Consider the following 14,939-nt stretch of genomic DNA (forward strand, 5'->3'; position numbering starts at 1 on the left):
AAATCATTGTTTGCCTACCTATTAGTATAGTAAATCAGTTTACTTGAAGGATGGAAACAGTAAAAGTTTTAACTTGTGGCTTTTTGGTTCCCAGAGTACAGGGAAATTATAAAGAAAGTCTTATGTTTAAAATATATATCTTAAAAATTATTTGTCCTAGAGGATAACAAATTTCATTAGACACACACACATTCAGATTTACTCAGTAATGTTTAAATGTGGTACACAGTGTTTCAAAAAGTTTACCAGTAGGTGTTAGTTATGCTTTCTTTTACTTTCAATAAGCATATAATGCCTATCCCTAAGCAAAGCAACTTCAAGAATCCACTGTGAAGTACAGTATTTAGTAATATTCACAATATCCTGTACAATGATATTTTATTCAAAGCACAAATTTCACACCATTGAAAAAAGAAAAGCCATTTAGGTGTGCAATAGATATGGTTTTGAAACAGCCTTTACCAGTCAAAACTTTTCTGAATAAAACTTGTGTTTTTGAATATGCCTGGTAAAATTTTATTCCCCTAGGATTTGTAGCTTTTAGTTTAATTTTAAATGTTTTTCTTAGACCATCAGGAATAATACCAGGTGATCCAAGACATTTATTGCACAAAAAACGTGTTTGTTCTACTTATTTCAATAAAAACACTTGTATTAATTCATATTACTATTTATTTTTCAACTGCAAAATGTAATACTAAGATTTAGGGTCAAAATAAAACTTATTTAAACACAGAAACGTTATTTCTCTACTTTTTATATTTTCAAAAGACTAAAAACACTGTTTTTAATAAACTTATAAAGAAATCAGTAAGGCTTCAATTTTGTTTCTACATTAATTCTTAGACCAATGCTACTAGCATCTGGTTCAACTTGGTTAGTTTTAATGTTTAAACATGTCAGAGAAAGTTCAAATGGATTTCATGTTGTTTCTAACAATTAAACTTATCATGAAAGTATTGAGTAACTAATGCAAGTCAGTCCAAAATTGTTTTATTGGGTTAAATTTAGTTTTAGAAACTAAAAATTACTCTTTACACAAATATATCTATTCTTTACAATAAAAAAAAAAAGACACCATTTTCCCATAAACACTAGACAGAACTGATTATGTCAAGTGTGAATTCCAAAAACTCTAAAACTTATTTTTTTAGATGAAATACAAAAAATCACAGAAGGGAAGAAAATAACAAGGTAGCATTCCAAAGTTTTTGTTTCTCAGTTTCAGGAATAGACAGATGTCCCAACTTCTGGAATGTCACTTATACAATGCTTCAAAAAATTTAGTTCATTCAAATATACATGCCATTTGATTACGTCTGGCAGATGATCTGTGCTAAGCTCTTTCTGAATGACATACATAGGAGTGCAACAGTTTACAAAACACTGTAGTTGTCCTTTCCACAAAATACATGTGGATGAAGTTTCATGGTTGTTTTAAAATACCTAACCGGAAAACTTGACCACTAGTGCAGCACCACAATACGGTTGCAAGGCAACACCTGAGGATACACTTTTTTCAGAAACTGCTAATTCTTCTGGGTACTTCTAGATGGACGTTTACCTTTTACAACAACTGGCCTGTTTTTAATAACACCTCTCTTCTTCTTGTTTGTCTAAAAGATATATTTCATAATATAATTTGACACATCTACTACACCACAGTTCACATTTAAGAAGATGCTTAAAGTATATAAAATACATTGAATCTAAAGTAGTTGTAGATCTGTTACTTTCTTCGAAAAAGGAAAGTAATAGTGGAGGTATAGTAAGACCATATTGTCTTAATAAGATAATGTAAACTGCTAGTAGTGAACAGACAAACAAATCATGGATATTTTTGGTTCTCTCTTCCCCTAATATGCAAGCAGAACTTCTTTATTCATTTATTTTTCACTTAAAATTTGCATAATATTTTCCTACAATTATTAAACCAAAAAACATTATAATACATGTTATTATTAAATAAATTGTTCTCCTACAGCTTATTACAAAATAAAGTTATTTAGCACCAAAGTTCACTCCTGAAGCACGTGAATCTTGGAAATTCCACATTCTAAAAGTGGTCAGGTTGTCGCATTTCTTTTCTAATGTTAACATCAAAAAATCACTACCACAGACAATTCATTTAATCGTTATGGTAGTAAAGATTAATTATTTTCAAAATAATGTTGAACCTTCTTACTTCAAAGTGACAAAACCCCATACTATTGGTCCACGTATTAGGTCTCTCCAAATATTTTATTTATTATGTAAACATCTGTAATATTTTTCCTCTTTAAAATTTCCACCTTCATAATGATCACCAACTGACTACATATTATCTTACAAAGTAGTTGTAGAACATCATACTATAATTCTGCTTATCAGTATGCATTATAAGCATCCACAGTGAGAATTTTAGCCAAGAAAAAATATGCAGGCACATTATGCACTTGATGACAAACAGCCTGCCTGCAGCAGAGAGTTGCAAAGCTGAGTGAATAAATCACTACAACTGCTCTATGAATGGAGAAATAATAGCAAAAGGCAGATATATATATACTTCACTAACAGTTTTGTACAATAACATTAAAACCTTAAAGGTTTTAAAAAGGTCTGACATTAGGTCATACAATAACATAAGTTTATTTATCAATAGTATAATGTACAGTAAAGTTTAGTCCTAATTAAACTAAATTAAAAAATGTAGACGTATTACAGTGTTAATTTATTATCCCTTTATCAAACTTAAGTCTAGCATTGGTTAAGGTTTTATAATGTACAGCCTATATACAAGTGGACTTCCACATTTCGATGTCTACAATTACAATTTGTTTGTATTATTCTAGAAATCCTATATTTAAAATGTAGACGTATTACAGTGTTAATTTATTATCCCTTTATCAAACTTAAGTCTAGCATTGGTTAAGGTTTTATAATGTACAGCCTATATACAAGTGGACTTCCACATTTCGATGTCTACAATTACAATTTGTTTGTATTATTCTAGAAATCCTATATTTAAAAAAGTATTATTGCAATAAACATACTAATTTGACCACAAATGTTTTGTGGGGTCTCTGCTAGTTTCTATTATTGTGGCACTTGTGCATAGTACTATTAGTAATGGAAACAATGATCATTGGAGAGTTTGTTTATGGAGTTTTCTCATATTCTTTAGATGTTTACATATTGTTTCATGAGAGACATGCAATTTCAGGGCCATTCCATGGATGTGTTGCCTTGGGTTAGACTCAACAAGCATCTTCAGAGCATCAATATAAATTCCAATATGTCAGCCCCTGCCATCACAGTTTTTAAGGCTAAAGTCACATGAATGAAATTCGCTAAACCATTGTTGACACTTACGAACATTCAAAACATTTCCATAAACTTCTTTGTGGCTACAGAGGCATTGTTTCCTTCTTGTATTTAAACAGCATTATATGCCGATTGTGTTTTTCGTTGTGTGCCATAAGAGATTAGAGGATACTAAACTTTACACATTATATAGGCTACATTAACATCTACAAATAGTGGTACTTTTAAACATTGTTTTTGAATGCCATAAGTTTTATAATTTTTTACTTGTTTTTCATATTTAAAATACTATTTGCCTGATGAGGATCATGCTGAATGTTGAACTTTACAAGCTTTCACTGCTCATTGCTAAATGAAAATTCACAATGTCATCTGTAGTTTTCCTCAGTTTAAATTATATAATAAGTAATAAAATATACATTTTTCACTTACATTTAATGTATGGTTTTGAAAACTGAAAATATCTAAGTAGTTCTCATATTTTTAAGAAGGAAGTGGATTTGAAGTTCTCAAAAAATATACAGTTTTGATGTATAAGCTATCCAAGTTTTTTAGGATATTTCATATGATTTTCCCATGTAGAATGTACTAGGTCATGCATAAACTTGTGTATTACTCTAATACGAAGACCCGCAAAACAATTGAGGGCAAATTAGTATTTTTATTGCAACAGTACTTCTTTAAATACAGAATTTCTAGAATAATACAAAATAAGTCTAATTGCAGACAGCGAAATCTATAGTTCAATTATCTTAGGCCTAGCAGTAGTTAAGCCTTTATTAAATACAGCCTATATTCAGTAAAGAGATAAATCAACACTGTAACTTGTGTAGGTCTTTAGCTTTAGTTTAATTAGGGCTGAATTATATTGTATTTAATACTATCAATAAATAAACTTGTTATTCTGTGACCTAACATTATACCTTTGAGCTTTTAATATATTGTAAAAATGTCTACTAAAGTATGTTAACATCAATTGAAATTGTGTGCATATATGCATTTAGATATTAAGGTGTGTGCCCTTTTTTTTTATGACAACTAAAACTGAGTATTATTGTATTAGGTCATCAAGAAATTAATGTCGCATTTTGGAACACTTTCATTAACCACCCCCAAAAAACGTACGTCATGTATAATACTTAAACGAAGCACCTAAACGTCTTCATAAATGTGTAAACATTACTTAATAGCCATAAACCCTTTTGCAATGGAAGCCCCTTTAAAAAGTTTTCTGCACAAGTCACTGCATGTTTTCTTATAGCAAAGCCACATTTGGATATCTGCTGTATCCACCGAGGGGGAATCGAACCCCTGAGTTTAGCGTTGTAAATCCGAGGACTTACCGCTGTCCTATCGGGGGACACACACAAGTCACTGTGTTAAATTAAAAATTTAATTAAACACCTTTATGGTCTACATGTAGATGTTACATGCATGTGTATACTCATTAGAAATAGTTCATTTTACACTAAAATCTAACAATAGTTATTTTTAAATTGGCATGCAGTTGTATCCATGAATTACATGTAATTGACTGTAGGATTGTTGGCTGTTTGATCGACTATAGCATTTATGGTGTTTTCTTACCTAAATATGTTATAGTTAGAGATACAGTTTAAACTATATTTAGGTCTTACTACTATATTTTAGTTACTTATATATTAGTTATGTTTTAAAATGCATAATTAAAAGACTTAAACATTTTTCAAATATTCATCATACTTTGCATCTGTTCTCAAGGTTTACTATATTACATGCTGATTGAAAATTTTGCCAGAGTTAGGCATGTCTCTCAAAGAAACTGTAATATGCCTTGAGGAGGGCACCGTTGACTTATGTCGAGATGAATAATACATGGTAAAGGACAAGAAAGGAAAACGGAATATTAAAAATTAACTATATGTGAAAACAAAAAGACCTGAAATTACGAATTTAACAAAGGGAAAATCTTTAAAGATATTCTCCAAAAAAATTAAAAGGTATGTATTTGTTTTCTATTTCCTAATTTTAATTATTTAATTGCATTGTATGTTGATAATAGCTAGAGTTAGTGACATGGTAGAGAAAATGAAAAATAAAATATAAACATTTACCTTAAAAAAACTTTTGATATCCTTTTAGGAGGTTCTAGAGATTATGCAAACAAAAATCACCTTGCACTCAATTTGTTAATAATTTGAATGCAAGTAAAAACAATTATAATAAAGTCATTCTTTTTGTACAAGATACTTATGATCTTTAACAAAATCTTACAAGTTTTTGTTAAGAAACCTCAGAGTTACCAGATGTATTGTTGTAGAAGTAAAATTCACGATTCAACTTCTGCAAATTGCACGAGTCCACCACAAAAGGGTTACCATAATTGTTTCAGATAATGATTCACAGCTCAGTATTTTACTACTTTCAAAATATTTTGCACATTTTGAATTTAAAATTTATATGTACTAACTTTCTTATTTTTTAGAAAAAAAGACAAATGGTGGCTTTATACATAGATCACTATAGGTTTTTCTTACTGCGGACTGACATACTTTTCCAAATAGCAAATTCAAATCACAGACCACTATCAACATTCATTATACCCTAACAAGTTTACTTAGATTTTATGCAAAATTATGAATAAATTCTTGTCATAAATGCTGCAATTTCTGTTTAAAAGAACTTAATGACATAAATGGGAAAACAGTAATGCTCCAGACTAGCAATCTATAGAATAAGTTTTTTTAAATGTATTGAGGTTTTCTTTACAACCTTTTATGTACTGCAACTGAAAAGCAGTTAATTCATTGTCATAAGTGATGCATGTTATCAGATGATTATAAAGAATAATTCAAAGTCTATGATGGCATATAACACATCTCAGAAAATATGCATTAACAACAAGCAATATTCAACATCTGAGTGTAACAGCCAAGTTGACTTAGTGTGCTCTTCTATTTGCACAAGGCATGTACATAAATGAATGGTGATAAAAGCTTTGATTATTTTCTGCGAAGCACCTTTCATTTTTTAAACAACAAGAATGTATCTGAGGACACACTTGAAGTTATAGAAGTGCAGATATATGTATGAGTAGGTTATAAAATTACTTGCTGATATTCTAAAATACCCATTTATGTAACTGCAGTTGTAAACTCTCCAGCTTGATCTCTTTTCATTTAGAAGACAGACATACCACTACCTTCCCTTTTTATGTATCTCTATAGTATCAAGAAGCAAATTACTGCTTCAGTTGTCATGATTGGTGTATGTGTAACATGCTCAACCATGTACACACTAAAAGTGCAAATGTATGTACTCTGCTTCAGTTTGGGTGTGAAAGAATAGTGAGCCATGCACCATTTTGTATTTGTGGCCAAGATCACTCACTTAAAACAGTTATAGAGTAAAAATATTAAGGAAGCATGCTATTAGCTTCAATATTTCTAAGAACATCAGCCCTTAAAATTTTGTTGCTCTCTAGTACCACAGATATTATTAGTTTGAATACCACTGTAAGAACAATATACTTAACTACAAAGTTGTTGCTCTTCTCTACTTTCTTGAAACAGAATGACTGAATAAATTAGGTCTCTCATTACTCACTAGAAAAAATACCAGTATACATGCAAGAGTTAGATAAGTTACAACCTACCTTCTTTGAAATAAAACTCTTCTTGGGTTTAATTCTTCTGTTTCCGTACGGAATTCGTTGACGGTTGCTTTGCTTCTTGACTCTATAGACACGAACTAGCCAATGTTCTGTAGTATAAGCCTCTTCTAGATACTCCAGTTTAATATTCTTATTTCCAATTTCCACGTTTCTAGTTCGATCAAATCCTGATGGACTCCGAAGGTCCAGCTAATAACAGTAAAAAGTTTACTAATATACATTCTGGACATTTATACATAAAATGCATACTTTATATTGTTAACTCAGGGAATACCTCAATGTGTTTTTAGTCTAATATAAACTGTATATTATCTATAAAATTAATCCTTTAAAGTATTTCTTGAAATGGTTTTAAATTATTTTATGCCAAAAAAGATGAAAAACTATTTGGTCTTAATCACATTGAAGAAAATAACACAAATCTTATTTTCTAGCAAACTAACCTCTAAGTAAAACCATATAGGTTGTGATGATTCATATTGATGATTATCAAGTGATGGGAAAAATGTTGGCAGTAAGAGAGATTGTGTAATTTGTATCAAATTGCCTACAGACAGAAGGGTGGTATAAAAAGAGTAGAAACAAACCTTTCTTGTTCATTGTTTTTGAAAGGTTTCTTAAAAGAATGTCTACACATTAGCATTGCATTAGTAAAGATTTATTACACCACTGGTCAAAACATCAGTGCAGAACTGTAATCATGATAATATGAAACTGGTGGCCACAAAGGGCCAAGTATCAAAAACTGATAAAAACAATTTTAACAAGCATGGTTTGCTCCAATGGACATCAGAGTGGTCACCTTCCAACACCAGCAGAAGTAAGGAAAATTTTCATTCATGATCCTAATGAAAATAACCATTGATACAAAGCTTAATTGAATTTTATGGACTGATAAGGCCCATTTTTCTTTCCATGGCCAGGTCAACACCCAAAGTTATGTTATCAGTGGAAATGCAAACCTACACGCTTTAGTGCAACAACCACTGCATGATGAAAAAGTCATTAGGCCATTACTTTCAGGATGCTACTGATAATGGGTTTTGGACAATGACAGTTACTAGGCCATGAAAAACCATGTTAGTCCCACACTTCAGGGTGGAGTTGTTTTGGACAAAATGTTATTCATTAAAAAAGGTGTTCTGCTCCATTCTGCACAATCTGTGAAGAGATTGCTGTGGAATGTGTTTGGATATTGTATAATTAAATGAAGCTTTTCTTTCACTTGGCCAGCACATTTCCCCTGATTTGACTCCTCCACCAAGTTTTGATTTTGGAGCTATCTGAAGTAACTGGTTAAGCCATTGCTCCTGCCAGCTTTATTGCCCAGAAAGACAGAATCTGTCACTGGACATTAGATAGTTTTATATGCTACGTTTCATGTCATCTCAAGAATGAAAACAATAGTTATCACATTGAAAAATCATATTTAATCATCCAGCTATGCATAGTTTAATAAAATGTGTCCCTAGTGTCCACTTTGCCATAAACATTATTCCCATCAATTGATTTGAAATTATGAGACTTAGAATAGGCCAACTAACTTTTACACTACAAACAACACATGTATAGTACACACATTTGTTAAGTAATTCTCATTTCTTTTTCACTTGGAACCATTATGTAATTCGACTTAGAATAGGCCAACTAACTTTACACTACAAACAACACATGTATAGTACACATTTGTTAAGTAATTCTCATTTCTTTTTCACATTATGTAATTCATTTAAATAGTGATTTTTATTCAATATCGCAACATACTTTATGCATGTTACTGCAATTATAATACTGATTACTTTAAATGTTTTGAGCAAAATGTTAATTTGAAGTTGCGACAGGTAACCAGCCTAGGTTTTTTTGGTATATCAAACAGAAATTCAATGTTTTAAAACCACATTCTATCATAAGCCTTCAAAGCATCACCCAAACCTGAAGGTTTGCGAGCATGTTTTAAGGAGATAAAATTAAAAATTAGGGTATTCATCTTAAAAAAAACAACAACAAAAACTTCACAATCACTTCCGTTATGTCATATCTCTGACAGGAAAATTAACTGCAGACAAACACTGTTACCATTATATCTAGTTTACTGAAGCAAATGTTTAAAACCATTCAAATGCGAAGACAATTTTTTCATAAGACTCATTACTGCACATGAGAAGTGCTTGTAATGTTATGATCATTACACAAGAGAATGTACAGGTTTCACACCAATTCAAAATTGATTAAAAGTAGTCTCCAGTCATAGAAAAAAAACAAAAAACTTAGGTGTTTAAACATAAAGAGTAAAACAACTAACATGCACACCAATAAACCAACTGTTCAATTCAAGTAAAAATTAAAAACTGGGTAGTTCTTTTAAAAGTTTTTGCACACAAGCTACAGTATTGCATTAAACACACACAGTCAGTATTACAATCTATCTAGTATATATTAAAGATGAGGTACTTGATCTTAGCGAAATCACAACTTCACCTTTTCCAACATTACATTCTTGGTTTTCACATGTACCTGTACCCAACAATTAGTTGTTTGGAAAGAGAACATTGTATACAAAAGCAATAATTAGCAAGGGTTCTTGCTTGTCATACCTAGGTGCTTGTTTGAAAATATTTACAGAGGTATTTGCAGTCAAACATCAAACGTGATGATAGGCTTTTTTGCCAGTTTATATCACCACTAGATTTTTAAAAATACATGTAACAGAAGAGCCTCTTCCCTCAAGTAAAACACCCGTTTAAACAGAGCAAACAGAAGGTAAGATAGTGCTGCTAGTAAGAGCTAGCAAATATGTAGTAAACAGAATTAAAATTTTAAACAAGATATAACTCCATCTCACCTGAAGTTCACCAAATCTATAGTAGCTAAGTTTGTACATCAAACAGTTCAACAAGGTAGGAGACCCATGCTCATCAACACGGAATTCTCCACGATCTGTGAAATAGTCACTCTCCTAGGAAGAGAATTTCTAATTAACAAAAGTGTGTGGTACTTAAACTAGTAGATTTAAAGTATTTTATGCAAAATTTTACAGTTCTAAAATAAGTTGAAGCTTGTCAACCAAAATGTTTTCTTAATCTAATAGTACTACTACAAAGGTATACTTCTAAATATTGTATACTACCTAAGATTAGCTGGAAAATGATTTATAACAACCAAATATTCTTAAAACTATAGCAATATTTAGTGTAAAAAACTAACTTCAGAAATGCTTCACAAATACTGCTGAAACCTTTGGAGTAATTCAAAATGTGTTTGTATTAACCCTATGCAAACAATAGGTCAAAGTGTGCATGTAACAACCTTTTTTTACAGTTATATTGAAAACCTAATTAAACAATTTTATTATCAATATGTGTCAATAAATGTAGATCAAAATTTAGCTTATAATTCAAATATATATATTATGTAAATATTGTTATGTTTTGAATAGTCAATAGTCTGAGCAGTAATGGAATTTTTTGAAGCTATTTATAGTATAGTTAGAAAGTCAGATAAATTACAGCAGTTTCAAAACATCTTATTTTCCAGTACCCGATATACTTTTTGTTCTAGATGCATATTTGAAAGCAACATGAATTATTTTGTGGACAGCCAACAGTGTGAAAAATGGAGTTTCATTGAAGTACTTTTCCGAGTACAAATAGGCCTATAAAGCTAAGTACTAAATTTTGTTTTCTTCTATATTTATAGTTATACATTTCTTGATTTTATTTTACATTTCCAACTTTTCTCATTGTATACTAATGATTTCACTACAGTTAGTGTTAGGGTAGAAAAAATAAGAGTTAAAATATGAAGGTTTATTGAAAAACTTTTGATATTTATTTTGAAGGTTCAAATAAAATATGAAAACTGTAAAATGATAAAAATATTTTGTTATTCTTAGCATGAAAAGTATTTTTCACTCAGACTGACTCAGTGAAGGCTTCATAAATTCCTAGACAAGTCTGTAGTAAAAACATTATTGACAAATGTGATTTTTGTGACAACAGGTTGTAATATTCACTAAAAGTCTGCCAAATTTTGTGTATATTCACAGTTATAGTATGTATAGTTTCATCATTACATGGTAGTTAAAAGGTCAGTCCAATTGACCTTTTAACCTCCAACTGACCCTACCTATATGTATAGAGTTCACGGAGATATAAAATCTGCTATGCCGTTCTGAAAAATAAAGCATTTTATATTTGTTTCATTTCAAAAGTACAATTTTTATATATATCTAAAATGGAGTTGTCCATCTGTTTGTCTAATGTGATAAAGAATTGACTTAGCTAATCAACAAAATTTGTTATCGGAACATAGGTAGATCCCCAAAAGTCAAAGTTAAATGGATAAGTAACTGGATGAAAAGTTCAAATTTACCATCATAATACCATGAATGAAGCCTCATCTAAACAAGAAGGTTGAAACTGAAATACTTAGAGCTGACAGCAAATGAAGAAATACACTTAATACATTACATAGCACAGGTGCCTTTTCATCAGAGGAATGGTTTTTGTGCTTCTGCTCAATATAATGTAATGGAGCAAACCACAACCATTTGTAACATTGCTTTTTTAAGCCTGCATTGTTAGTATAATTATATGTTTAAAAGATCCCTCGTGCTTTCTGATCAAAAGCTAAAGTTATATGGAGGATATATCAATATATAAATTCTTAAAAAGTTAGCCCCCCTCCCAAACAGTCCTAAGGGAAGAATACAGATTCTTAAATTAACAATTACATTGGGTGCCTTCATCCTTCAACATATGTGTGTGTGGAGGTTACTTCAATTTTCAAACAACTGGATATCAGTTCAGCAAAAGGACATCTTAGGCAATTGTGATTTTTATTTTGTATTAGAAGTTTAACACACTTTGATTATTTCAATACAAATAAAACAACTTATTCAATTTTTAAAGTTCATATTCCTCATTGTATGTGTGGAAAATTACTTCAATTTTGAGATAAGTGAGCATTGGCTCAGCAAAATGGTTTCTTATGTACAATAACTGACCTTGTTTTTCTCCTATATTTGTTTAACTCCATTGTATACATAGTACAAAATTTGGTTATAATCATAACAAAGAACTGTGTAATCATGGTGAAATTAATTAATAAGTGAAAAAAAAAAATGCATTTGCAGCATTTCATGTACATGTAATTAAATCAATCACGCTTTTTTACAAAATTAAAAATAAAGACAAACTAATAAGTTTTATATGTTCTTTGAGAATCAGTGTTGAACAAAAACAAAAGTTTAAGAATGTGAATCATTGTTTTAACCCTTACCAGACCAGCAAGCACCTTTCACGAGTCAAGTGCACACCTGCATATCAAATTTCAGTGATTTTTTAACTCATAAATAACTTAGAACCAATATTTTGTCATTCTGTTACATTTACTTAGTGTAACTCCCAAAGAAAAATAAAAAAAATATAAAATGCACTTAATATTTTTACAGTATTTCAACCCATTCCAAAGATTTTTTATTTGCTAAGAAACTATCAATTCTCAAGGTTTTGTTTCTCATGTGATTTTTTTTCCCCTTTCTTTGATTTTTATTAGGATGATCTCTTAGTCACACCCTTTCATGACTTCACGTCATGTGATCAGAGCAACTACTAAATTAGCTCTGCTTTTAAAATAGATAAAGGAAAAGTTTAAACATCATTGGATAAAGCAAATTATAAACTATTTAGATCAATGTAGAGTGAATAAAGCGGAGTGAGAAGAAATTATTGTGAAGTTTAAAAGACTTGGAAAAGAAACCAAAGATCTAGGAATTTTATTGTAGTTTATTTAGACATAATTTTTATTCCTAAAAATGTCTATGTTTAATTATATTTCATTGAAAGCTATAAAACGTTTCTTCTACAAGACATCAATTAGGTTTTGAGAGTACATTAGATGACAGCAAAATATCCCAGTGACTCAAATCCTTATATATTAAATATTTGGTATTCAAAATAATATGTGTAAATACAAGAACTAATAGTTTATTGAAAAAGAAAAGAATGTTTACTATATATCTTGACCAAGAATATTTTTGCACCAGTATGGTTACTTAACCTGACTTGATGTTATTCTGAAAGATTAAGCCGTAAGTTACTGATAAATCTATGACAGTTTCTGCAATTTTTTTGTATGATGTATAGCTAGTAAATGTGACTGCTGGAAAATATATTTAAACAGAGTATGTTAATGACTATCATTCAAGTTGAAATTGACTGAATATATAAAATGATAGTTCAAATTGTTAATGTTTTATTTTTCCACAACAAAACTGGAAATTTCAGGAGAGAAAAAAAATTTAGAAAAACTAAATTAAATTATATGAATTTCTTAAGCCAAATCTATATACTATTTTGTAAGTTTGTCCTAAGTTTTTTGCAACTTGATACTTTAAGTACTTCCTGTGTAAGAAAGAAACAAATCGTGGGATATCAAAGACATCCTCCCAAAGTCCTGAAAGGATTAACAGAATGTAGTAACAAAAGTATACCTTGATTTCTTTTGGATGCTCTCCTTCTGCAATCCGAACCATCCACAAGAACTTGTTGATATCATCTCCCGAGTAACCGATCACTCCCCCAAAAATAACTAAAACATAATCAACATCCAACATAGTCATAATTTTATAGGCTTCGCTTTCATTGGATGCCATTGCTTTACCCACCTAATGATAGAAAGAAATCAAAGATAAGTCTTACATGTGAGAATACTAGCTTAATAACAAAATATTATTAATGTTTGTAAATTAACTTAAGTAGAACAAGACAGAAATCGTATGTAGTGCTCCAGTTTAATATTTAACATGAAAAAAAGGCTTTTGAAACCAAAATTTGTATTTTTCAATGCTTATGATTATAATACTTATTTAACCACCCACTTATATGTGTCCATAACATTAATTATTCATTTTAAAGTTAAAAAACAAAAAAAAGAATGACTGTGTGCAGCATTTTTTTCTTCAAACTATACAAGTGACTCACCAAAGCTATATGACTATTGTTCCAAGTGTTGTTGTCAACCAATGTTGTTCTGTTACCCATCCCAGCTATTTGGTACCCATAATCCCACCATGACATCACTCTTGCATTTTCTGGTGTGTTCTGCCATAACCAGTAATAAGCCTCTCGGAAATCATCCAGGATGACTCGAGACCTGAAACACATTATCAACCAATTCTATATATCAATCTGAAATGTTCACACTATTTAATACTAATACTTTGATACTAATAACTATCCCGTACCATTAATATTAATAACTATCCCATACCATTAATATTAATAACTATCCCGTACCATTAATATTAATAACTATCCCGTACCATTAATATTAATAACTATCCCGTACCTTTACTACTAGTAACTATCCTGTACCTTTAAATACTAGTAACTATCCCGTACCTTTAATACTAGTAACTATCCTGTACCTTTAATATTAATAACTATCCCGTACCATTAATATTAATAACTATCCCGTACCATTAATATTAATAACTATCCCGTACCATTAATATTAATAACTATCCCGTACCTTTACTACTAAAAACTATCCCATACCTTTACTACTAATAACTATCTTGTACCTTTAATACTACTAGTTATCTTGTACCTTTAATACTAATAACTATCCCGTACCTTTAATACTAATAACTATCCCATACCATTAATATTGATAACTATCCCGTACCTTTACTACTAATAACTATCCTGTACCTTTAATACTAATAACTACCCTGTACCCTTATTACTAATAACTATCCTGTACCTTTAATACTAATAACTATCCTGTACCTTTAATACTAATAACTATCCTGTACCTTTAATACTAATAACTATCCTGTACCTTTAATACTAATAACTATCCTGTACCTTTAATACTAATAACTATCCTGTACCTTTAATACTAATAACTACCCTGTACCCTTAATACTAATAACTATCCTGTACCTTTAATACTAATAACTATCCTGTACCTTTAATAC

The 14,939-nt window shown here is 30.3% G+C and overlaps 1 protein-coding gene across 1 annotated transcript in view; it reads right to left on the reverse strand.

The window, feature by feature from the left end:
* Positions 1–654: 654 nt before the first annotated feature.
* The window catches only part of LOC106460481 (dolichyl-diphosphooligosaccharide--protein glycosyltransferase subunit STT3B-like), a 45,671-nt gene continuing 31,386 nt past the window's right edge, over positions 655–14,939 (reverse strand). The window contains exons 13-17 of the mRNA XM_013920181.2: positions 13,939–14,110; positions 13,449–13,622; positions 9,798–9,911; positions 6,938–7,144; positions 655–1,616 (exon numbers count right to left, since the gene is read on the reverse strand). Coding sequence (XP_013775635.1) covers positions 1,530–1,616; positions 6,938–7,144; positions 9,798–9,911; positions 13,449–13,622; positions 13,939–14,110 — 754 coding nt within the window. The 3' untranslated portion in view covers positions 655–1,529. The remainder of the gene's footprint in view (positions 1,617–6,937; positions 7,145–9,797; positions 9,912–13,448; positions 13,623–13,938; positions 14,111–14,939) is intronic.

The sequence above is a fragment of the Limulus polyphemus genome, unplaced genomic scaffold (assembly GCF_000517525.1).
Source record: "Limulus polyphemus unplaced genomic scaffold, Limulus_polyphemus-2.1.2 Scaffold778, whole genome shotgun sequence".
NCBI classification, from domain to species: domain Eukaryota; kingdom Metazoa; phylum Arthropoda; class Merostomata; order Xiphosura; family Limulidae; genus Limulus; species Limulus polyphemus.